Source organism: Talpa occidentalis, unplaced genomic scaffold (assembly GCF_014898055.3).
Source record: "Talpa occidentalis isolate TD23 unplaced genomic scaffold, MPIMG_talOcc4v2.1 talOcc4.15, whole genome shotgun sequence".
In the NCBI taxonomy this organism is placed as follows: Eukaryota; Metazoa; Chordata; class Mammalia; order Eulipotyphla; family Talpidae; genus Talpa; species Talpa occidentalis.
Window position 1 is genome coordinate 87,763,486 of NW_023601543.1, and position 24,276 is coordinate 87,787,761.

Genomic DNA, 24,276 nt, shown 5'->3' on the forward strand with positions numbered 1-24,276 from the left:
GTCCCCACGGCGGGCCCGGCCGCCCGGGCGCCGCCCCAGCTCCGGAGCCGGCGGCAGGGCGCGCGCAGCCGCTCGAAACTCCCCGTTTCTTTCCATTTTCCAACTTTACTTTCAGCCCCGCCCCGCGTCTCCGCCCTCCGGGCCGGGGCGCGTCAGCCGGCGCGAGCGGGGGGCGCACGGGCCGGACCCCACCCTGCGCCCGGGCGCGCGGGGCGCGCGGGGGGCACCCGAGCGCGGGCGCCTCCCTGGTCGCCGCTGGCCGGGGCCGCGGGCGGGGACAGGCGGCGCCCCGCGGGCGGGCGGACGGGCGGGCGGGGACAGCGCGCGCCCCGCCCCGGCCCTTCCGCCCGGCCCCCCATTAGCGCGCACGCAGCGCCCGCGCGGGAGGCGGCGAGCCCGGGCCGAGGAATGAACGCGGCGCGCGGCGCCCGCGGCCCGCACCCCGCCTCGCCCCCGCCCGCCCGGGCCGCGCCCCCCGACGCGGCCGCGCCCCCGCCCGCGCCGCCGCCCGCCCCCCGGGCCCGCCCCCCGCGGCCCGCGGCTACTCCCACCAGCTGCTGCTGCTGCTGCTGCAGTGAGCGCGCCGCGCCCCGCCATTGTCCCCGCCGCGCCGCCAGCTGCGCCGGGCCGCGGGCCGGGAGGCGGGGGGCGCGCATGGGGGGGCGCGGCTGATGCCGCCGCGCCGCCCGCCCAGGCCGCGTCCCGGGAACCCCGGCCCCCCGCGGGCCCCGGCCCGGCTCGGCGCCCCGACCCCGAGCGCGCCCCCATGGAGGCGCCGGCGCCGCCCGCGGCCGAGCCCGACGCCCCGGAGCGCCGCGGGGGCACCCCCGACGGCGCGCCCCGCGCCGACCCGGACCCCGACGCGCCCGCCGCGGTCGCCTACCGCCTGCAGGACCTGGACACGCTCGCCACCGTCGGTGAGTGGGCGCCGCGCGGGGGCCCGGCCGCGGGGACGGCGCAGACAAAGGGCCCGGCCGCCGCGGCCCCGCCGGCTCCAGGGTCCGCGCCGGGCGCCCCGGGGGCCCCGAGAGTGGCGGGGCGCGCGCCCACCCCGGCTCGGCTGTCGGCGCCCGGCGCGGCGCTTCCGAGGCCGCCGGAGTTGGGCTCACTCCGCCCACCCCGGCCCCCCGCCCCCCGCGACCACCGCGGCCGGGGCGCCCGACGTCACAGACCCTGGGGGATGCCGTCACCTGCGGCGCCTCGCGCGCCCTCCCGGCGGGGACACCCCCCCACCCACCCCCCCGCCCCAAAGAGGCACCTGCGCGCTCCCCTCGCCGGCGTCGCGCTGCCCAGCCGCGGGGAAGGGCGTGGGGTGGTCGGCCCTGCGCCCAGGGCGCGCGCCGGGGGCCGGGCACGGTGTCCCCAGCGTTCCGGGACCGGCCGCGCGCTCGGCGGGGCTTTCACCCGCGACCCGCCCGGTTCCCCCTGCGCCCTGCCTCTGAACTTGGGGTTTCCCTTGCGCCCCCCCCGAACTTGGCCCCGACGGGCCAGCTTGGAAAGGCAGGTTTCCGGCCCCGCGAGTCCCCGAAGGCGCCGCTTTTGGGGCCACCCCAGTGAGTCCCAGTGTCCCGACCCCCCCGGGGCGCCGGATTCAAACAGCGCCGCGTCGTCTTGGCAACACCTGCTGACTCAGGGGACAGGGGACGAGCCAGGGCAGCAGCTTTCGGGGAGACGTGGGGGCGGGGAGGGCGCGGCTGTGGGACCTGGCGGGGCGCAGAAGGTGGAGCCGAGGGTCAGGGTCCTGGGTTAAGGTGAGCCAGAGGGGCAGCAAAAGCCATCAGAGAGGGGGGGCCGCTCCCCGGCGCCCCCTCCCCGGGTGTGGCTGTTGGGCGCCTGGGCTGATTTCAGGGGGATCCGCTGTGCGCAGACCCGCCGTGCACAGAACCCCAGGCTTGTGGCCCTCCAGTGCCCCATGGAGGCCCCGGGGAGCCCCCTGCCTGCTGGCACGCGCCCCACGGTTGTATTTGGGCACCCCCTCCCTTGGGTGTGTCGAGAAAGGCGGGGCGGGAGGCCAGGGCGCTCGCTGGGCGTGGCGGGTGGAGGCTGGGGACGCCACCCGGGGTGTCAGGGGGGGGCCCAGGGGGCACAGCCACGCGGGCATGGGGTGCCCGGTGAGTCAGGTGCTGCGTAAAAATAGCATGTGGCGCCGGGGAGCGGGCGCGCCTGCGGGGACGTGACCTCCGGGAAAGGTGGGGCTGCCCAGGCGAGGATGCTCGGCGGAGAGGGAGGCCTTCCTGGGGGCGCCAAGGGCGCGAGGGGACAGCCGGGGTGGAGGAGCCCGCGCTGGACCGCACCCGTGTGCGCGCGTGTGCGAGAGACAGAGACGGAGAGGTGGAGAGAGAGACATAGAGATGGAGAGAGACGGACACGGAGAGAGACCTGGGGACGGGAAGGAGACAGACACACAGACACGCGGATGAGGACAGAGCTGCAGGCCGGAAGGGGTCCCCAGGTGACCGAGGGTGGCCGGGCGGAGGGTCCTGCCCGCCGGGTGTGGCCTGGAGACACCTGAAGTGTGGCATCCTGTGCCCCAGAGCCACGCCCGTGGTGTCCGCCGCCTTCTCTCCACAGAGCGATGATTACAAGACAGACGGACAACCTGAGAGATGGACAGAGACACAGAGACTCGGACACCCGGGCTGGGCCACGTGTTGCTCTCCTGGCCTTTCCCGCCGCCCCTGAAGCCCCTTCTTTGGCGCTTTCTGGGCAGCCTGAGTGCCCGCTGAATCCTGGGCATGGCCCCCGCCAGTTGGGACTGCAGGGAGAAGTAGCTGGACGTTTGCAGGCGCTGGGGCTGCTCCCTGATGGGCCTGGAGGTGATGGTGGGCAGCTCCTGGAGGCCAAGGTGGCCGGTGCCCCTTGGGACTGTCCCCAAGGGGCCTCCCCGACTGCTGTGTGAACTCCTGGCCAACGTCAGGGGTCTTGGGAATCCCAGCTATTCTGGATGAACCCACTGGCCACTGAACTCAATCTTACCTTCCCGCCTTCCAGCATCCTAATCCTGTAGGGGGTTCCCCATCTGTCCAGCCCCCGCCCCTAGGAGTGCCCCCAAAGTCCCTGGGTCACTTAACAAGCCAAGCCCGAATCACCCTCAATGCTTAGGAGATTCCAAGGCTTTCTTGGAGTGCAGGCCCAGAGCTGGACACCAAGTATAGTCGGTGGAGTACTATGCAGCCATGAAAAGGAGATGATGATGAAACCCTGCCATGTGGGAGAACAGGGATGTATCGAGAGGGAAGATGCCCAGTGACATCTTGGTGGCCTGGACGACCGCACACTTAATTCTGTCTGGAGTGGGCACTGGAGAGGAGCTGGCCCACTGGCCAACCTCCCTGAGTGGACAACGTTGAGGTTCTCCAGATTTGGGCTTGTATTCTGATGCCCCCTGAAGGTCCAGTGAAATCTCACCCACACGGCCTCCTGTCCCCAAGCCTGGTCTCATCAGGTGACGCGAGCCCGGCCAGACTCCCCCTCTGCTCCCAAAGATTCCATGCAAATGCTCCCGGGAAATGCCTTTGCCGTGGAAGTCACACAGGGTGGTCGGGGTCCAGGCGCGTGTCTGGCACCACCGAGTCGAGTGGCACAGACGTCACAGGCTGGTGGGCAAGCAGGGGGCAGCTGACTTATTTCACTGCACATCCTTCCCTCCAGGGGCATCTGTTTTCTTGCAGTTGACAGAATTTGCATCTTATTTTTCATGGCTGTGTAGTATTCCACTGATGTATATTCCACACCTCTGTCCTCTTGGCTGTCACTGGGCATTGTTCCCTCCAGGTGCATCCATGTTGTTGCAAACGGCAGGCCTGCACCGGTGTTTTGTTGTTCATGGCTGCGTAGTATTCCATCGGTTTAGTGGAACTGCTGTATAGTATTTTAGTTCATGGCTGCGTAGTATTCCATGGCATTTTCAGAAGCCACGCCAGCTGCGCCGGCCTCTCCGGGACAACAGCCAGGCCTGTCCTTGCTGCCCCCGTGCTTCCTGTCTTCCTGTGTCACTTGCCCTTGTTGTTACCACTTCCCGGGCCCTTGATTTGTTTCCAGACAAAGCATCCTGAGGCTGGAGAGTTAGGACAGTGGCCGGCACCCGTGCCCATGTGTCAGGGACTCTTGCGCCCACTTCTTTGTGGCCCCTGTCCGTCAGGGACGACCCCTGTGTCTTAGAAAAGAAGGGCCTCGTAGACTCTGAAGAAGACAACTTTTTGTTTTTCATCTTTGCACCCAACTGAACGGGTCACTTTGCTGGATTTTAGTCCATGTGTGAGTCACTTTCTCCTCCAGCACGTGGTGTTTTCCTCACGACTTGGGTGGGGAGTGACCTTGCAGAGGCATCCCGTAGGTGGTCAGTGGGTGCTGCGCGCAGGCGGCTGCAGCAGTAACGGGGGGACCGCAGGACAGGGTGTAGTTCACGTTTTCAAGAAGCTTTCTCAGGATTGGGGTCTGGCTGAACCGAACTGGGGGCCCATGGCGGATCCTTAATGGTGTCCCTCAGTTAAATATTAAATAAATGCCCTCAACGTTACACAACTGATATCGTAAGACAACTTTAGTCATTGATTTCCGTGAGCAAGGGTAGGAGTAGGGAGGAGGTCTCCCATCTCATCCATGAAATGAGATTGCATCTCAGGGGCTTTGGGGGAATGTGGTGGCTTGAGTATCTGAGGGGCTGTGAGGGAATATGGCGCCTTGATTGTCTCCATGGCTTGGGGCATTAAGGTGCCTTGAGTGTCTGTGGTGGGGCAATATGGCGGCCTGAGTGTCTGAATGGCTTTGGGGCAATATGGCGGCTTGATGGTGGCTTGAGTGTCTGGTTGGGCAGTATGGCGGCCTGAGTATCTGAGTGGCTTGGGGCAATATGGCAGCTTGAGTGTCTGTGGCTTGGGGCAATATGGGGCCTTGAGTGTCTATGGTGGGGCAATATGGCAGCCTGAGTATCTGAATGGCTTGGGGCAATATGGCGGCTTGAGTGTCTATGGCTTGGGGCAATATGGTAGCTTGAGAATCTGAGTAACTTGGGGCAATATGATGGCTTGGGGTAATATGGCGCCTTGAGTGTCTATGGCGGGGCAATATGGCGGCCTGAGTATCTGAGTGGCTTGGGGCAATATGGCGCCTTTAGTGTCTACAACTTGGGACAATATGGTGGCTTGAGTGTCTTTGTTGGGGCAATATGGTGGATTGAGTATCTGAGTCGCTTTGGGGCAATGTGGAGCCTTGAATATCTGTGGCTTGGGGCAATATGGCGTCTTGAGTGTCTATGGCTTGGGGCACTGTGGCGGCTTGAGTGTCTATGGTGGGGCAATATGGCGGTGTGAGTATCTGAATGGTTTGGGCAATATAGCGCCTTGAATGTCTACGGCTTGGGGCATTATGGCGCCTTGAGTGTCTACAGCTTGAGGCAATATGGCGCCTTGAGTGTCTTTGGTGGGGCAATATGGTGGCTTGAGTATCTGAGTGCCTTTGGGGCTATGTGGAGCCTTGAATATCTATGACTTGGGGCAATATGGTGCCTTGAGTGTCTATGGCTTGGGGCAAATGGCACCTTGAGTGTCTATGGTGGGACAATATGGCTCCTTGAGTGTCTATGGTGGGTCAATATGGCGCCTTGAGTGTCTATGGTGGGGCAATATGGCGCCTTGAGTGTCTATGGTGGGACAATATGGCTCCTTGAGTGTCTATGGTGGGGCAAGATGGCGCCTTGAGTGTCTATGGTGGGGCAATATGGCGCCTTGAGTGTGTATGGTGGGTCAATATGGCGCCTTGAGTGTCTATGGTGGGGCAATATGGCGCCTTGAGTGTCTATGGTGGGACAATATGGCTCCTTGAGTGTCTATGGTGGGGCAAGATGGCGCCTTGAGTGTCTATGGTGGGGCAATATGGCGCCTTGAGTGTCTATGGTGGGTCAATATGGCGCCTTGAGTGTCTATGGTGGGGCAATATGGCGCCTTGAGTGTCTGAGGGGCTTTGGGGCAATATGGCTTCTTGAGTGTCTGTGGCTTGGGGCAATATGGGGGGATGCCAGAGGGTGAGGAGTAGCTTCTCCCCTAAACGTCCAGGGGTCGTGGGGCATGTTGCTGTGCTGCCCTCGTGAGCATGAGCCGCTGGCCTCCGTCATGGTCATTGGAGACATCAGTGGGGAAGTCAGTTTGCCAACGGGATGAGGAGGCCTGACCTGTGCTGGCCCCGTGACCCCAGCCCATGGCCTTGTCCCCCGAGGAGGCTGACCCATGCTGTGCCCCCAGGAGGCTGACCCATGGCTTCCCTGTGACCCCGGCCCCAGCCCAGTCCCCCAGGAGGCTGACCGGTGCTATCCCCAAGGGCCCAGCCCCGCCCCTGACCCTGTAGGCCCCAGGAGGCTGCCCGCTGCTGTCCTCGCGGCCCCATCCCTGGCCCCAAGAGGCTGGTGCTGTTGTCCCACATACCCCGGCTTCGGCCTGTCCCCCTGGACGCTGACCGCCGCTGTCCCCGCAGGCACGGGCACCTTCGGGCGCGTGCAGCTGGTGCGGGACAAGAAGGCGCAGGACTTCTTCGCGCTCAAGGTCATGAGCATCCCCGACGTGATCCGCCTCAAGCAGGAGCAGCACGTGCACAACGAGAAGGCGGTGCTGCAGGAAGTCAGCCACCCGTTCCTCGTCCGCCTGTGAGTGCGCCCGCCCCCCTGCGCCCCCCAGCCCGCTCCGACTCCCCAGCACCCGGCCCCGCCCCGCCCCCTGGGGTCCCCCACCCCACCCTGCATCCCGCTGTCCCGCCCCATCCCTCTAGGGTCCCCTGCACACCCGTCCCCTGCCTCTCCTCCCCGCTGTGTCTCCCCGCCCCACCCTATGTCCCCCTATCCCGTCCTCCCTGCACCCCCAGCCCCCTCCGTGCTCCTCCGTGTCCCTGCCTCTGCCCCTCCTGGCCTCTTCCATGCCTCTCCCCTCCCCTCCCTGCCCATCCCTGGCCCCTCCCTCCAAACTGGCCCCTCCCTCAAAACTTCAAGTTCTTGCACAAACCAGCTCTAGAACCTTCTCGTCTCCCCCAGCTGAAACTCTGTCCCTGTGAAACAAGAACCCCAGCCCCGCTCCCCTGGGCCCCACTGGGTGTCACTGTGGATTTAATGACTCAGGCGTGGACGACACGGGATTCGTCCTCTTCTGTCTGCTCATTGCACCAAGCACGGCCGTGCCTTCGAGGCTCAGCCATATTGCCGCAGGCGTGGGGCGGCCCTTCCTTTTTCATGGCTGTGTAGTATTCCCCTGTAGAGACGTACCCCGTTTTGTGTATCCAGCCAGCTCTCCAGGGACGCTTGGGCAGTTTCGGACTTTTGGCTCCTACGACTCAAGCTCCCGTGAATTACAGGCGTGCAGAGATAGGAGGTGTCCTGGGGTGACCTGGGAGGAACATCCTCGTGGGTCATGTCAGCTCTCCATGGCGACGGCACGAGGCTGTCCGGGCAGACTGTCTGCCTGGAGATTTCCGCAGAATTTAGCAGCCCCAGCACCGTCCCTGCCCCCTGCGGCCCTTCACGACCCTCCTCCCCTGGTGAACCTTTGGGCCGACTCCCCGGTGGGAGGGGACCGGACACATTCACGGGCGTAGGTAACTAAAACGAGGTGGCCCCGGCAAGGCCCCATGCCTGTGCTCTCTCGCTCGGTCAGAGATCTCGTCAAGTGGCCTCTGCGGGGTGCTGAGGTCAAGCATGAGGATCAAGGGTGGCATCGGAGCCCCCCACTTTGGAGGGGTGCCCTGGGGGCCACGGTGGGGTTCCCGGGGCCCTCTGAGAATGAACTCAGCGGAGTCTCGGGGTCTCAGGACACCGGCAGGAGCCAGGTGGGGGAGCCTCATTGCACCACCACTCGGTGCTGGAATCATTTGTGCAGTTGTGTTTTGGGGGGTTGGTTTCCTGCCCCCCCCGGACTGATCACCGCAGCTCTGCTTTTCTGGGGACCCTGCCCCTGGCCGGGAGGCCACCCAAGAAGCCGTCTGCACGGGCTCCAAAAATCGACTTGGCTTGGAGGCGAAAGTCTGGTCCTTGCAGATAAAGAAGGGGACCCCGGCGTGCTCGGGAGGGGAGTCTGGGTCGTCCGCCCTCAGGCCTCAGCTTGGGTTTGAACCGGGGACACTTGGAGCAGACGTGGCAGCTGGACTCTGGGCGCCATGGCCGGTCTCAGGGAGACCCCGCTGGCGTTGCCCGCTCTTCGGGCAGTTCCTGGACGTGCTTCTGTCCCTGTCTCGGTCCCTGGGCGGCCTCGCCGCGCTCTCCGGGCTTGGGAGCAGAGCCGTGTCCACCGGGTCATGTCCGTGTCCATCGGGCAGACAGGGCCCCGCGGCACTGGCCGAGGAGGCTGCGGTCGCCCCGCAGGGTGGACGCCACAACTGCTCGGTGCCTTGTCACCTGCGCAGCCGCACCTGGGAGTCTCAACCCCTGGGTTTTAGGGTTCCCACGCGTGGGCGGTTGCGCCCCCAGTGTCTGGGCCACACCTGGCCTTGATTCAGTCTGTCTTGGCACCTGCTGTGCACGGCTGAGTGTCCTGCACCAACACCTTGTCCCCCAGGGTAGGCGCCCTCATCCCCGGGTGTCCACCACCTGTGGCCAGCGCCCGCCCATCACTGACGGGGCCCTTAGATTCTGGACCAGGGAGCCCTGCCCGGCGCTGAGGCTGCGCCCTTGGATTCTGGACCGTGCACCCTGCCTGGAGCTGACCGTGCACCCTTAGATTCTGGACCGTGCGCCCCGCCGGGCACAGACCGCTGTGTTCTTAGATTCTGGACCGTGCGCTCAGCCCGGCGCTGACGGCCGCGCCCTTGGTTTCTGGCACTGACCGCCGCGTCCTTAGATTCTGGATCGCGCGCTCCGCCCTTGGATTCTGGACAGAGCGCCCCGCCTGGCGCATCCCATGGCGCCCTTAGGTCCTGGACCAGACGCCCCCGCTTGACGCAGACCGCTGTGCCCTTAGATTCTGACACTGACCTCGCGCCCTTAGATTCTGGACTTAGATTCTGGCTCTGATCCCGCGCCCTTAGATTGTGGACCGTGCGCCCCGCCCACCGCCGTCCGCAGCATCCTCAGATTCTGGCACTGACCGCGCGCCCTTAAATTCTGGACCGCGCGCCCCACCCAGGCCGGCGCGCGCCCTTAGATTCTGGACCAGGGAGCCCCGCCCAGCGCCGACCTCGCGCCCTTAGATTCTGGACACGCTCCGGCGCTGACCGCGTCCCCGGCTCTGCCCGCAGGCTCTGGACCGGGCACGACGAGCGCTTCCTCTACATGCTCATGGAGTTCGTGCCGGGCGGGGAGCTCTTCAGCTACCTGCGCAACCGCGGCCGCTTCTCCAGCAACGCGGGGCTGTTCTACGCCGCCGAGATCGTGTGCGCCCTCGAGTACCTGCACGCGCGGGAGATCGTCTACCGTGACCTGAAGCCGGAGAATATCCTGCTGGACAGGGACGGACACATCAAGCTCACCGACTTCGGCTTCGCCAAGAAGCTGGTGGACAGGTGAGCCGGGAGCCGTGGTCCAGGGATGGGGAGAAGGTGAGGCCAGCTGTGACCCAGGCTCTGGAGAAGCCGAATCTCTCTGTCTCACACCCAGAAACACGCACCCGCTCCTTGCCTTGGCACGATGATGCCCGTATTGCTCCAAGCGCCCTAGTTGGCCAGCGGTGCCATCACACAGCCCCCCATGTGGGGGTGACGCCCCAGAAGGGCCCCGGGTGGGGGGACAGGTGCACGGGGTGGCTTCTCCGGAGAGCTGGAAACGCGTCCCTTCTGCGCCCTTATTTCTGGGCACACCGGGGTGGGGGTCCCCTGGTTGCTCAGTCCTTTGCCGCCTCTAGGTGGGGCTGGAAGCTCACTTTTTAGCAAGCCCCAAGTGTCCTCTGAGCTAACCCTCTCCAAAGCTGTCTGCTCCGGCCAAACCCCAAATGTCCCCCAAAATCCCAGCTTGGAGACTGAAGTCGCAGGACCGAGCCGGCCTCCGTGCGCCCCTGGAGGGCAGCAGTGCGCGCTCACTAACACCGGACGCGAACTCGGGAATTCCGAGTCGGACCGAGCCTGGCATGGAGGGCTTTGTGCAGCGCAGGCGCGCCCTGTCTACACTGTGGAGCAGCCCCTCCTAGCGCGGGGTTCCCGCCGTTAGCTGGTGGCCTTTCCTGCGTCTGCCCCGCGCTCACCGGTCCCTGCGCCTGTGACCGCCTCTCTCTGCCCGCAGGACGTGGACACTGTGCGGGACGCCCGAGTACCTGGCCCCCGAGGTCATCCAGAGCAAGGGCCACGGCAGAGCGGTGGACTGGTGGGCGCTGGGCATCCTGATATTTGAGATGCTGTCGGGGTGAGTAGGGCTTAGCGTGCACCTCCCCCGCGGTGCCATCTCCCTGAGGCTCCCCGCCTACTCCCTGCCCCGCGCATGGCTGAGCCGCCAGCGCGGACCTGGTGTGCCCGGAATATGAAAGGAACCCGCCTCCCCAGCTCCCCAGCACGGAGGGAGGAGCGCAGTGGCCACTTGGTGCCCGTCCACGCTGGAGAAGCACTGGCCCACGGGTGCCGCTGTGTACACAGGCGGGTCTGGGTACCGCCTGACAGGGGTGGGGTCATCAGCCAGCAGTGTGAAGCCCTCTTGGGAATTTTGGGTGTTGGGGGGGTTGCTGAATCAGGGTGATGCTCACTGGGTGCTGGAGGTTGGGCTTTGATAAGATGAACAGTATGTCAGGGCATGTTCCCGAGTGTCTGTGCCCTGGCTGCTCCCCCAGACCTGCCCAGGACTGGAGGGTCTTCTCCTTACCTTGCCAGCCACCCAGCAGGCCAGGATACAGAGGTTCCATCCATCCATCATCTGTCCACGCACCCGTATTCCATCTCCTGTATTGTTCTATCCATCTGTTCGTCCATCCATCATCCATCCATCCGCCATCCATCCTCCATCATCCATCCATCCTCTGTCCATCATCCATCATCTATCCATCCATTCTCCATCCATCCTCCATCATCCATCCATCCATCACCCATCCTTCATCCATCATCTATCCATCCGTCATTCATCATCATGCATCCATCCATCACCCATCCATCCTCTATCCATCCTCCATCATCCATCCATTCACCATCCATCCATCCATTACCCATCCATCCATCCATCATCCATCCATCATGCATCATCCACCATCCATCATCCCATCCTCTATCCATCCTCATCCATGCATCATCCATGCATCATCCATCCATCATCCATCACCCATCCATCCATCCATCCACCATCCATCATCCATCATCTGTCCATGCTGTTTGTCTGTCCATCCATCATCCATGCATCAGCCATCCATCATCAATCATCCATCATTGATCCATCATCCATCCATCCATCCATCGTCCACCATTCCCCATCCATCCTCCATCATTCATCATCCATCCATCATCCATCCACCCATCATCCCTCCATCATCCATCCATCCATCCATCCACCATCCATCACCCATCATCCATCCATCCATGCATCATCCATCATCTATCCATCCATTCTCCATCCATCCTCCATCCATCCTCTACCCATCACTATCCACCCATCCATATCCCATCTCTATCCTTCTATCCATCTGTTCCCCCAGCCATCCATCACCTATTCATCACCCATCCCTCTGTCCATCATCCATCCGTCCATCCGTCCATCCACCGGTCATCTACCTGGGTATCTTTCTGGTCTTCCAGATTTTCCTTTACTCTGTACTCAGACGAGTCTCATAAATCACAGTAGAACCAGCTTTGCTAACACACACCCTAGGCCGGCAGCCTTGGCCACCAGAGGGCAGTCCTGCCCCACGAACGTCCAGCTCTGGCTTCTGGTGATTTCAGACACAACAGGATTCACGTGTCCCCAGCGTTAGCTTATAGCCAGCAGCTGTGTCCAGTGACCACAGAGGGGGTCTTAGACCCCAGGAGCCTCCACCCACGCCCCGTCTTGAGCTCAGGGGTCCACACCAGGGGTCCCAGGGCCAGTTAAAAGCATCGGGAATGAATTTGGAACCAACGGGAGACTCAATTTTGCCGGCCGGGATTCGCCTCCGTCAGGCGTCAGTGGAGAAGTCCCTCTGGCGGGATAATCCTGTTGCTCTCACGGGGTCGGGGTCGGCTGGCCTGGTCCAGAGAAGCTTCTGGGAGCTGCGCCCTCGCCTCGGCCCCTTGAGGCCCCAGTGAGCTGGTCTGTGACAACTTCTCAGCTTCCCTCGGCCTGTGCGATGTGCAATCCGTTTCTCCTCCAGCGAGTTTGGGGTTTTCCTCCCAATTTCCAGACGCTGCACGAGTCAGGTCCTCGTTTCCACGGTGGGTCCGCCATCTTGAGGGAGCCCATTAGCACAGCTGGTGAACGGCGGGGGCCGCGTGCCAATAAAACTTTATTTACAAAGCAGTCGGGGCGTTGGGGGGGGGGGAGTCTCAGCGCCGTGAAGCTCTTTGCAGCCACTACGGCACGAGTTCAACCCCCCAACCAGAGAGCTACCCCCAGGGCACAGCAGACCTCTCCTGTCTCCCCGCTGCTCCCCTCAGCAGTGGATTTCAGTGGCTCCGCCTGTTCTGCTCCCCACTCTGTCTCTGGGGAATCCTCTTGCCCCCCACACCTCTTGCCTGCACCCCAGCTCTTGTGTGCATCAATAAATAGATCTTAAAACTAAAAAGGGAGTCGGCGGGGGACCGGTGAACCCCTGGGCCAGACCTTTGTTGGCTAAACGTAGGAGCTCAGACCTCTGTGGGTCCCGCCTCCCCGCCCACCGGGACCGGGGTGAATCCAGTGGCCTCAGCCGCCGGCCTCTGAGTGTCTCTAGATCCGTGAGCCGCTGTGTCCATGATGAGGCGGCCCCCCCACAGCTGCAGCTGTGCCTGGCACCCACCGGGCACTGCCAGGCGCACACGGGCGAGACGCAAAGGCTGTCACCCCCTTCCGCCCTCTGTCTGGCCCTTCCCCTGCCCCTGTCCGCGGGCTTCACGCTGGACCGGCTCCTGCTCCCCACGGAGCTGTGTCTGGCCCAGCAGTTCATCCCGAGGGCCCATCCGCCGGCCCCGGGGGCCCCGCGCGCGGGGTTTTCCGCACCTGCTCCCGCTCCATGCGGACGCGTCTGCCTCCAACAGGTTTCCACCTTTTTTCGACGACAACCCTTTCGGCATTTACCAGAAAATCCTCGCGGGAAAGATCGACTTCCCCAGACACCTGGACTTCAGCGTCAAGTAAGTGAGCCGGGCCGCGTGGCGCACTTTCCCGGCGGAGCCCAGGAGGCGCGGCGGGCGGGGTCACTGCTGCCCCCCGGGCTCAGCTTTTCCACTGAGGGGTGAGGTTTTCGAGGCTCCGTCTCCGTGATCCGTCACCCCGACGCCTGCTGGTCATGCTGGTGCCCGTGGGGGTCACCGACGTGTGGGATTAGCCGGGAGGCCGCCTCCCGGGGGACCCACAACCCCGCCTGGATCGCGCGCGTCCCTGCCGGCCACCTGCTGCTGCACAGAGCCCCAAGCGCGGCCTCGGGGTGGGCTGCACCCCCTTCCCACGTGCTGGCCACTCCGGCGTGTGGCCCCGGAGAGAAAACCCTGCATTTTCACTAGTAGGCACCAGTGTTGTTGCATCTGCGGAGGCCTCGGCCCCGGCTCTTGGGCTGTTCTCACCCGTCGCCATTCCGGGGCCGGAGCTGGACAGGCTGCTCCAGGGAGACGGGCCGCAGCCGTGGTGGGGAAGGCGCTGCAGCGTGTGCGCACAGAGCGAAGCTGCGTTGGCTTTTCTTGCTAATTTTCTAAGTAGCAGCAAAGTCCAGTCAGAGCAAACACATCAGCCCCGAGGTCCGGCTGTCTCGCCTGCGTGTCTGGGAGCTGGGCGGCCCCCTCCGGGCCCCGCGTGCCCACGAACCCGCTCGTTTGGGCTGCAGCTGGCGCTGGCTTTGCCTCAGCTGGATCCTAGGGAGTCTCACGAGAAAAGGGGGGTGCTTCAAGGGGGCGTCCCTTCCTCCAGGCCCACACCCCCTACAGGTGACTCCGCCCTTTCAGACGGATGGTACAATAGTCTGTTGTTTTGGGGCCTCCGGTTTCCTCTTTTTCTTCCTTTCTGGATTGAAGCATCACTGACTGGCGACACGCGCTGAGCTCCAGGACTTCACGGCGGAGGAGGATGAATATGTGTCTGCAGAGCCGAGGCGGAGACGACCCTTGAGGACTGAGCTCTGGGCTTGGGCCATCGGTGTGATCACGAGCAGATATTCCGCAGCAGGAATCTTCACGACCGGGGCGCTCCCGTGAATATACTGAGTAGATTCCCCGCTCTTTACGGCCGAGACCACATTATAGGGGTGCAACGCACGTCGGTTCAATCCGAGACTCACTAATTCGCCCCTCCCCTGTTTCATTGTCTCGATGAGTTCAAGTGGAGGCCCTGGAATCCCAGCGCCCCCCACCCCGGACAACCCTGAGGCCCACCCCGCTCTCCTCAGTCTGGGGTCCGAGCTAGAGCAGGAGCCCGGAGTCGCGCGTGGAGTGGATGCTTGAGCTGGCGTGGAAGGACCCTCACTTCTTCCATTGTGCGCCGAATCCGATGGCGCTGACCAGGGAGTCAGTTCTCATCTAGACGATCGCCATGGGCTGGTGGGGTCACCCCACATGCATGCGGGTTCAGACGGAGCTTCAGGCTCCTTGCAGGAAAAGACGGACTCAAAAGCGAAATCTGCCGCCAGCTCCGTAGGAAGACTGTCTGTCTCCCGGCGTTGATGATCGAAGGAACATTCCATCGTGACATCATGGAGTTCCAGGGACTCCTGGGTGCGACTCGGCCTGCGCAGACACTCGGTTGAGTTCAGCGCCGGGGCCAATTACACCCTTCAAACTGCCTTTGAACCCTTTGTCTCGACTCCCCCACCCAACTTCCCTTCGGTAACCTCTAATTAATCTCCGCCTCGAAGCATTCTGTTGAATCCGTTCTCTTTGTTTGTCCTCTGCCACGAAGAAGTGAGATCCTACAATGCTTGGGGAACGGCACCTTGTCAATCAGGACCCCTTAAATAAACAGACCCGCAGGGCTGGGCAGGCCGTTTATTTTAATCGCGGATAACCTGACCTGGCCTGGCATGTTGTAAGCTCAGCCTCACTGTCCTCAGGGAAGCAGGGCCGTTGACGTAAACCCCAGGGCCTGTTCCCCCACAAAGACTCAACCCTTTTCCTGTAAACTCGTCCCTGGCAGGAAACAGGAACCCATCAGGGTGAACAGAGGTGCTCGGTAGGGAGGCGCCAAGGTGCCAACTTGACCTCTGATGCAAAGGGTAAGGTCATGGGGGGGTTTATGGGTTCTGACACGTGGTTCACGTGCACTCTATGGCTCTTGTGTCCTTCCCCCACACAGAGACCTCATCCGGAAGCTACTTGTGGTGGACAGAACCCGGCGCCTGGGCAACATGAAGGTCAGTGTCTGTGTGTGCTGAGTGGCAATGTCTCAGTGTTTAATATCGATCCGATTCCAACTCTGGGCCTACGGAAAATGGAGCCACTGTGGTCTGCAAGGTATCCGCCAGGGTTTGGTTTAGTTTGAGCGCCATTATCGAGCTAGGCTCCGCCTGCAGACAATTTAGTGTCCAGTCCAGTGGCTTCGAGCTATAGCCCCACCGTCCATCGTAAAGACCTTTTTCATCACCTCCCAAGGAAACCCCAGACCCTGAAGCTACAAGCTCCCTATTCCATCTCCTATTTCTTCCCGGCCTCTCCGAGACCCACATGCTGATGACGTGTGTTTCTTTCCAAGAACGGAGCAGATGACGTGAAGAAACACCGCTGGTTCCGGCCTGTGGACTGGGAGACCGTTCCCGAAAGAAAACTGAAGGTACAACATATGTCGACGGGCCACCCTTCGTTCTGTATCCATGTGCTCCCCGCTGCAATGGGAGGGCTCCCCAGTCTGTGATTCATGTATTTACGGTCAATGCATCAATAACTGGCACAATATAATCCACCATCTCAGATCGCTGATAAGACACGGTCCCCAACAGCAACCTTAGCCTTCAAGAGCCACCAAGAGGACCCCAGGATTTGTAGGGGCACTTTCTGGGATCTGCTGTCTCCCCACTATCTGTAACCACCCAGAGTCTTTCTCCCTTTTCCCCTGGGGCAGTGGTAAGAGGAGTAACACAGGTAGGCCGCGGGTCTTTATGTTACCCTCACCGTTATTGTGCATAGGTGCTGGAGGTGGCAGCTCAGATGGAGAATTTTCCTTTGGGATATTTCAAACCATATTGAAATTCATATGGAACTAGAAAAGACCCAAGAAATTCAAAGCAACACTAACAAAAAAGAGGAAGAAGGGTAGTATCGCAGTCACAGTCTTTAAACTATACTACAAAGCTATAATAATCAAAATAGTGTGGACATGAGACTGTTTTCCAGACTCCCCACTTAGGAGAAACCTGCACAATTGCTGATGTCTGGGTCCAAGCTCAGGCTGCTCAGGTGACTCCTTCTGTGGAAGCTTGATGGACGCGGTTCACTTGATGCAAGTGTTAATCTTTCCAGTGTCGCCTTGTACTAAGTTGACTTGTTTTTTTCAGTCGAGTCGGGGACAGGCTTGCGTTGTTCAAACACCCAATCACTATTGGGACCATCATGGTCAGTTATCTGTAGGTAACTACTGTTTTCTGGGTTTTTTAAAAAATATTTATTAATTTTGTAGAAGAACTGGGGTGCAGGCCAGAGGGATGGAGGGTGACAGGACTTATCAGAGACAGAATGGGGAGCAGAACAGGCAGAACGACCGAAATCCACTGCTGAGAGGAGCAGCGGGGAGGCAGGAGAGGTCTGCTGTGCCCTGTGGGTAGCTCCCTGGCCCGGGATCGAACTCAGGCCACAGTGGTGATAGCGCTGAGACTCGACCCCTAGGCCACCAGGGAAGCCCTCTTTATTAGTGTTTAGTGTTTTATTTATTTGTTAGTTTCTTTATAATCATGTAATAAGCATTCATAAACGGGGATCTGGGTGAGAAGTGACGTCTTATGCGGTCTCCCCAATCCTGTCTTCCCGTTTCATTTTTATTTGACGTGTAGCATTCTGGATCATTCCTTCCCACAGTCAAGAAAACTAAGTACGAAGCTCACAGGAGGGGTGAATCGGGTCGTTAAAAGACTCCGTTGTTTTCGGTTGATGACATCGTTACAGCTGCTCTTTGTAGTCTTTTGGGACATTATTTCATTCGATGTATTTGTATTTTTTAATTTCCTTTCATTGTTGCTACGTAACAGCTTCTAGGAGATTTCTCTGTAGTCTCTTCAGTTTCCTGGCAAGCCATGTGTACGCACATACTCATATTTTCTTTTATTTTTAACCCGAAAGCTAGAGTTACATAGGCTGTGTTCTAGCCCTTTGCTCACGGGACTGCCTGGAGATTGTCCCACACACTTGCAGAACTTTCTCATTCTCTTCACGCTGCTGGTTGACTTACCCAGCTGAGGGACTCTGGCCTGTTGCAAGCTCCTGCTGCAGAGAATCACCTCACATTTGGGTGAGGCTGAATCCTAGGGGTCAGCTCGTTGGGTCAAAGGTGCACTGGAAACTTTGCGACTTCGATAAGGTATTTCTCCACGGCAACGGTGGTGTCCTTGGCCATCCAGACCGCCTTGTCAGAGGGCCTCTCTCCTCCATAGCCTCAGGGCACAATGAACTCTCCAGCTTTGGACTTTCTCGCCAACTCATGATTGAAAAGCCGCGTCTTTGTGTAGTTTTATTTTCATTAGTTTTTCAAAGTTCTCCAGGTGACAGTGGAGGGACCACGTGGAAGAGGGGAGTGAGCCGGACATGTCCGGAGGGGTGGGGCCCAGTCTGGCTGGCCCTCACGCTGCCTGGGTTCCATGCCCTGGGTGGAGGCTTCAAGGAAGAAGGGCGTGCCACTCTTAAGTTCCCTCACTTCTTACAGCCTCGTAAATCTTTGAATTCTCGTGAAACCCACGTATGTGTGTGCGCGCACGCCCGACCGCTCTGTGATGGAGACCCTCCCCGGGGCTGTGACGCACCAGCCCGGCGCTGACGCTTCCTGGCGTGGTTTTTCTGAGTTGCCTCTGCACGTCTGCTGCTGGGGAGACTCCGAGGCCGGCCTCGCCCCCCTGACTGCCCAGCTCCGGCTGTGTTTCAGGCACACGGCGTGACGGTGGCTGATGGGGCACCCGCAGGATCCTCAGGAGCTTTTTCCTTTTCAACCACAATTTCTCATTAGTGTTGATTCATTGTGGGCGCAAGTTGAAGGTGCCCCAGGTGCCTGCTCTCCATCAGGACGCTCCAGCTGTGTCTGTCCTGTACTTGACTTGATTTCAAGTCTCTTGAAAACATCTAGACTCCGACCAATCCCCCTGTGCTGAGCTGGGAGGTGGGGGTGACCCAACAGTGGCCAAATCCCCACACGTACCATTAGAGGAAGCACATCTGTGAACCTCTGAGCTAACTTGATCCAAATAACCTCATGCCTGGGGCTCGGCAGCTCTCAACCAAATCCGGCCCCCGGCTTGTTTTTGCCAATAAAGATTTATTGGCAGTCACTGGGCGGTTCCCGGGCACAATACCAGATTGGTCACAAAAGAAACCGTATGACTCAAAAAACCCCAAATATGTCCCCAAATACTGACCCTTTATGGGAAAGCTCTGCTGACCCCGTTCTCAATCCCAGCGACGTCTTCTTGTCAGCATAGGATGGAAGCTCCATTGCAGACATTCCTAGGCCTGTGTCTGAGGCTTGTTTGCATCTTTCCAGAATTTTCCAGTGTCTGGCTCTGGACTAATAGCATAAGAACTACCTGCATTGGGCCGGCTTGGAAGTCTGCATTTACCAGGCAGACTAAGTGCTCCTCGACCCTGCAATTTAAGAAGCCAGTGCTTGGGGCAGGTACCCACGTTCCCTAGTAATTCCTCAAGTGTGTGACGGTCCGTCAGACCGACGGTTGAGGTCTCAATTCCAAGCTTTGCTGGTTGATCAGCAAGGACGACGTCGTCATTTCTAGCTTCGTGGTGAATCACCCAGGTGGGGGGTATGTGGCTGAGTCCCAGGCACAACCTTCTCACCTTGCCTCCTTGTCTCCGCCCACCCTGCAGCCCCCCATCGTGCCCAAGGTGAGCGGCGAGGGCGACACGTCCAACTTCGAAGCGTACCCTGAAAATGACTGGAATACGGCCCCTCCGGTGTCCCCCAAAGATCTGGAAGCCTTCAAGAATTTCTGAGGCTGGGGAGCCACAGCTGACAGGTGTGTAGGGCTGTGGTCTCAGGAGTGAACAGGCGGTGAGGGGCACGCGGCGCCAACACCAGCAGGATATTGCGTGGAGAGGGCGTGTGGTTGTCATCCTCGTGGTATTTACCAGGTATTGAGAAACTCACCGACTCTTTGGTCTGACTTCCCGCAGAAACGGGCCGAAGCGACCTCCAGACGCAGCTGACGGAGCAACGTCCACGTCGGTGTCCACGTCCCTCTCCGTCTGCCGTCCGTGAAGACGTCAGACACCAGTGGGAATCCACTCACCCGGCATTACTTAAGCAACTGGAAATCTCCCTCCCGGCCGGAAATCTGTAAAATTGTTGGGGTGGAGGTCTCGTCTCATCTGTTAGCTCTGTGTTCCTGCTGTAATTCCTTGTTTTCTCTCACTGACATTGGGTGTTTGGCTGGAGCAGACGTGTGTGTGCATGAGAGTGTGTGTGTGTGTGTGTGTGTGTGTGTGTCAGGGAAGCACAACCACGTCCAGGCGCTGTGCCGTCACAGGGCACGAGCTGTCCATCCTCAGCAGAGTCGTCACTTTGGCCTCAATCCCTTTCCCTGTCAGAGTCTGTTCAAGAGTCTGTGCAAGACTCTGCAAAGGACGGTGCATCTTCCGTCCGCTTATTTGCATTTTGTGACCATGTGTGCAGAAAAAACCACGGCAGGGTGCGCGTCTAGCATCCTCAGGAACCCCCGAACCCCTGCCCCCGGCAGCTTTTGCATCCGGAAGCCAGAGACGAGGGAGGAGAGAGGAGTTTGACTCTTGGCCTCAGACCACCTGCGTCCGTGGAGCTTGTTGAACTACGCAACAGAGTCGAGAATCTCTCGGATTTGCGTTCGGGAATTCTGCGTGACCCGGAGCAACGTCAGCCTGTTTCAGTCGGTTTGAATCTCTGCCACAAAAGGTGCCTCCACGGACGACCTCCACGCGGTGACCTCTGGGCTCGCACCTCGGGAGCGGGGAGAACAAACCATCTGGGGGCTGGCGAGCAGGGGATCCGCTCACCTGTGCGTCTGCAGGTACTTGCCGGGTTGCAGGTAACAGCTGCTTCTCACAGACGGGAGGGTTTCCGCAGATGTTCTCAGCAGTGTTTGCTTTCTCCGGGCCTGGCTAGGAAGGGACTCCCTTGGGGACTATCTGGCTGCTGAGCGGAGGTGTTTCCAGAGCGGTGGCGCCCGTCCTGTCCTGCCCACCTGCCATCCCTGTCTCTCTGACCAGTGAGATGCTCCTCCTGGACCCTGCAGTTCGCTGTGGACAGCTATAGCGGCTGCCCGTTCTTTGAAGCTCTTGAAGAGCAGATCCACTCACTTGTGTTGTGTGTCTGCTGTCCTTGGAGGTCGCTGCTCTTAAGAAGGAGGTTCTAGAACCTCTGCTGTGGCAGGTTCCCTTCATAGTCTGCCCACAGAGGTCCAGCAGCCCGGGCAGCCAGGCTGGGGGCTGCGTGGGGGGGTGTCAGCCACCCCAGGTGCAGAACAGGGACTGTTGGGGACGCCTTGGCTCCCCATCTCTGGAGGTGTCCACGCTCAAGTCAGCTGCAGCCTGGTGCCCATGCAGATCCTGGGAGGGTGGCCCTCCGTGTCCTCGCTACCTCTCTCCCCTGCGGAGCTAGAAGTCTGCTCCTTGGGAAGTCACCCCTTTTGTCAAAACATAGAAGGAATTGTACCCCGCTCTGCGAACCTGACTTGGGACCCACTTAGGAAATCAGGAGGTAACGGTTTGTGCAATTTTGAAGGTGAGACAGCGACAGTCCCTGAGTCGCTTCATCCTGGGGTGTCCACAGCTTAGAACGGGGGCCTCCATGCTCTCTCTGAACCTGCAGGGGAAACGGAACTCTCAAGGGCGCTGAAGGAATAAATTTTTATAGTTATTGTGGAGGCTTTGGCTTAAAAAGCTAAAACACAGGGTGTCTTGTTGACTACCAGGGGACGACTACGTGCAGACCCATGAGCCCTTATGCGTGGCGTTGGGCCAGGTCAGGGACTCGAGCTCAGCCTTGCAAAGCCAGTGAGAGGTGGAAGAGAACCCCGGGACTCCCTGGTGCTGTTAGACTCGTCTGGGGACACATGTGGTGTCTGCTGGGGCTGCAACTTAAAGGCAACACATAGGCGGGTTTCCTGCAGACCAGCCCTAAACCCACGCACAGGCTTGGGGTGGTTCGGACCCTGGTGGGCCTGGGGATGTGTGAACACGAGCAGAGACCATCTGGGCCAAGCTTTGCAGAAAAGCCCCGCATTTCACCACACGGGAGCAGGAACGAACCCCAAGTCTTCCACAATGGTGTGAAACTGTCACCCCCAGCAACCCTGCACCGTCTCCATGACCGACGGCCTGTAGCGTTGAGCGGGCAGTTATATTCCCAAGGAGGAGGCTTCGCCGTGCGGAGTCTTGGAAGTGCAGGCGGAGACAAAGCTCAGATGCTGAGGCATCTCCTGCGCTTGCATCTCCTTCCCCCGGGGAGCCGGAATCCGCATAAACACTGTGGGGAAATTTAGGTTCATGCTGACGACTTAAAATAGGCAAGAGTCACCCCAACTGCAGTGCCTGTGCCCAAGTCTCCTCCCGTAACGCATCAGAGCTCCACTCCCAGCTGCACGGTGCAACCTTGAGACCTCGGTGTCCAGCGGGGTGTTGGGGTGCAGCCCTGCGCCGACCTAGTGGCCTCTATTTTGCACCACCTGTGACAATATGGCTCCACACTGTTAACCGAGGACCCGCCCCCTCTGGGCGGCACCAGCGCCCTGAACTCACTGGAACATCACGTGCTGGACGTGGCCGAAGGCTCCGTGGGGTCTCCGGACCCGCCTGGCAGACACCAGCACCGTCGGGGAAGCCTCCGCCGCTGCACTTGCGCCCCCACGTCTCTCCCTGGTGATTGGCGTGAGCGCCCCTGGTGCCCCCTCGTCTCTCCCCGGTGACTAGCGTTTGCGCGCTGGCGACCCTGATGGGACTGGTTCCGCAGGTGGGGTCAGGGCTCCTGGAGGCAGGGCCTGGGCGGAGACCCCTTTTGGCAACAACCTAGAGAAGAGCACGTGAGGTACTGCGTTCACGCGCTTGCAGCGTTCCAGGTGTGTGTGTGTGCGCGTGTTTGTGTGTTTGTGCATGTGTGTGTGTGAGCCCCGGTGGACGTGCAGGGTGTGGGCCTGTCTCCCCAGGAAGACCCTCTTCCTGCCCACTTTGCAGACCCCGGGGTCAGGGCTTGCATCCTACAGAATGTCCGTCCTCACAGATGTGCTGGCACAGCCTTCTAAAGCCCGTGTGCACACGCGTGCCCTGGGTATGTTTGTGTGTGTGTGCACGTGTGCGTGCGTGTGCATGTGTGCACGTGCTGGGTGTGTTGTTATTTATGCCACGGCATCCCCATGTGTTGCTTGACTGGGTCCTGTTGTCTGTCCTCCCTCCGCAGCCCTGTCCCAGCTGCCTTCTCTCGGCACCGCACCGAGCGCCTTGGCCCCGGCTGGCCCGCCTTGGGGTGCCCCGGGGTCCTCCCAGCTCTGCCTTCAGGGAGGAAAATCAAAGCCTGTTTCTAACCCTTGCACAATGAAAATCACTGTGATTTGTATATATCCCTGGGAAATTTTACTGCTGTCTAATTTATGGAGTAAGACTGGATTCCAGGTTTGTTTAATAAAACTTTGTATCTTTTAAGAGGTCTCGTTCTGCTCCATCCCCAACAGAGAAAGTGTCCATTCAGGGTTGAATTTTTGCCTTTTCTAAAAACGCCATGTTTTTATTTCGGGAGCCAAAGCTAAGGATGGGGTGGGGACCCCTCTCTCTGGTCTCGATGATGCAGGCGGACTTTTTCTGCTGGTTTTGCACAATTCGCTTGCGCCATTTGTTCACGTTTCGGGCCAGAGGGCTTGATGGGTTAAGGGTTCCTGGTTGCAGTCACAGGCTTGGTCTTCCCGTCGGTCTGCGGATCTGCCTGGTGCAGGTGAGCCTCACCGACATGGTTGGGGGCTCCTTTAGGGGGTGTGATCCCGAGACCCTTCTCTGCTCCATCCCACCACTGTCTTCCACGGAGAACAACGCGTGTCTGGTGCGACCTGCATAAACGGTAAAAAGGATAAACCTCGTTGTCTGCAGCCGCATAAATAACCTCAGTCGTCAGATCCCAGCCCGCACTGGGGTGCTGGTCCCCGGGGATAAAACAAAGTGACCCTCCCTCTGTCTCCCCCGGTGCATCTGCGGCTTCAGTGGGGTGTGCTGGGGGCAGGGTAAGGAGAAATGGCAGGACAGCCTCCCCCGGCCCCAGAGTGGGGTGCAGAGTCCTGGAGGGGTGGCTTCCCACTCTGCCTTCATCAACCCACCCCCCGAATTTCAGCCGGGGGAGCTCACACAGGAATGGAGACCAGAATTCCTCGCCGCCCGCGGCTCCGGCAAACACCCTGCTGCTTTGTGTCTTCACCGTTGACAAGAACAGGCACAAGCCACGCAGGATGTGCGCCATCTGGGCCTGTGATAAGGCCGCTCGGGGAGCCGCTATCTCGGTGATGAAGGGCAGGTCTTGGAAGCCGCGGCCTCCAGACGGCCAGGAACTTCAAAGGAGGTCGGCTTTGAGATTCCTGGCTGGGCTCACACTGCCGGTCGCCAGAGACAAGGTCCTAAATAGAACAGCCCCCCAGTTCCCTCGGTGCACAGAAACTCAGCCCCATAAACCGGGTGGGCCCCTCAGCTGGACCCGAGCTGCTCCTGAAAGCATTTGTCTTACGAACTGTCCAGAAATCCGCCCTTTAGAAGCTGACCGTTCCGGCACCTTTCCCGGCCTTCCATGAAGCTGCGTCCAGCCCCGAGTCCTCTGTCTTGACACTTTAATAAACACACTTAATTTTGCTCGTCTCGTATATCCAAGCCAACGATCTTGAGCTGAGAGAGAGTGGCCATTACATCACTGTCCGGGTCCAGCTCGAGGATTTCTTAGTGGGTTTTGCCAAATCACTCCTGACTCTCCCCAAAAAGTTACCATTTCCCCCCTCCTTGGGATGAGAACTTTTAAGTTCTAACCTCTTAGCCACGTTCAACTGTACAATAGGTTGGTCGTAGTTTTCTACAAAGGGCCAAGATGGTAAATAG

General features: G+C 60.1%; 1 protein-coding gene across 1 annotated transcript; it reads left to right on the forward strand.

Moving 5' to 3' along the window:
• The first annotated feature begins 766 nt into the window (after positions 1-766).
• On the forward strand, positions 767-22,836 carry PRKX (protein kinase cAMP-dependent X-linked catalytic subunit). The gene is made up of 9 exons (XM_037511711.2): positions 767-917; positions 6,469-6,637; positions 9,211-9,474; positions 10,187-10,306; positions 13,090-13,185; positions 15,332-15,389; positions 15,728-15,805; positions 19,051-19,199; positions 19,357-22,836. Exons 1-8 carry the CDS (start codon positions 767-769, stop codon positions 19,174-19,176), a joined length of 1,062 nt encoding a protein of 353 aa, XP_037367608.1. The 3' UTR covers positions 19,177-19,199; positions 19,357-22,836.
• The last annotated feature ends 1,440 nt before the right edge of the window (positions 22,837-24,276 follow it).

What these genes read in the sequence shown, in the direction of transcription:
- PRKX (XM_037511711.2), top strand. Translation starts at nt 767, where the DNA reads ATGGAGGCGCCGGCGCCGCCCGCGGCCGAGCCCGACGCCCCGGAGCGC. An exon ending in GGACACGCTCGCCACCGTCG is followed by an intron (nt 918 to 6,468) that starts GTGAGTGGGCGC and finishes CTGTCCCCGCAG; the next exon opens with GCACGGGCACCTTCGGGCGC. An exon ending in CACCCGTTCCTCGTCCGCCT is followed by an intron (nt 6,638 to 9,210) that starts GTGAGTGCGCCC and finishes CTCTGCCCGCAG; the next exon opens with GCTCTGGACCGGGCACGACG.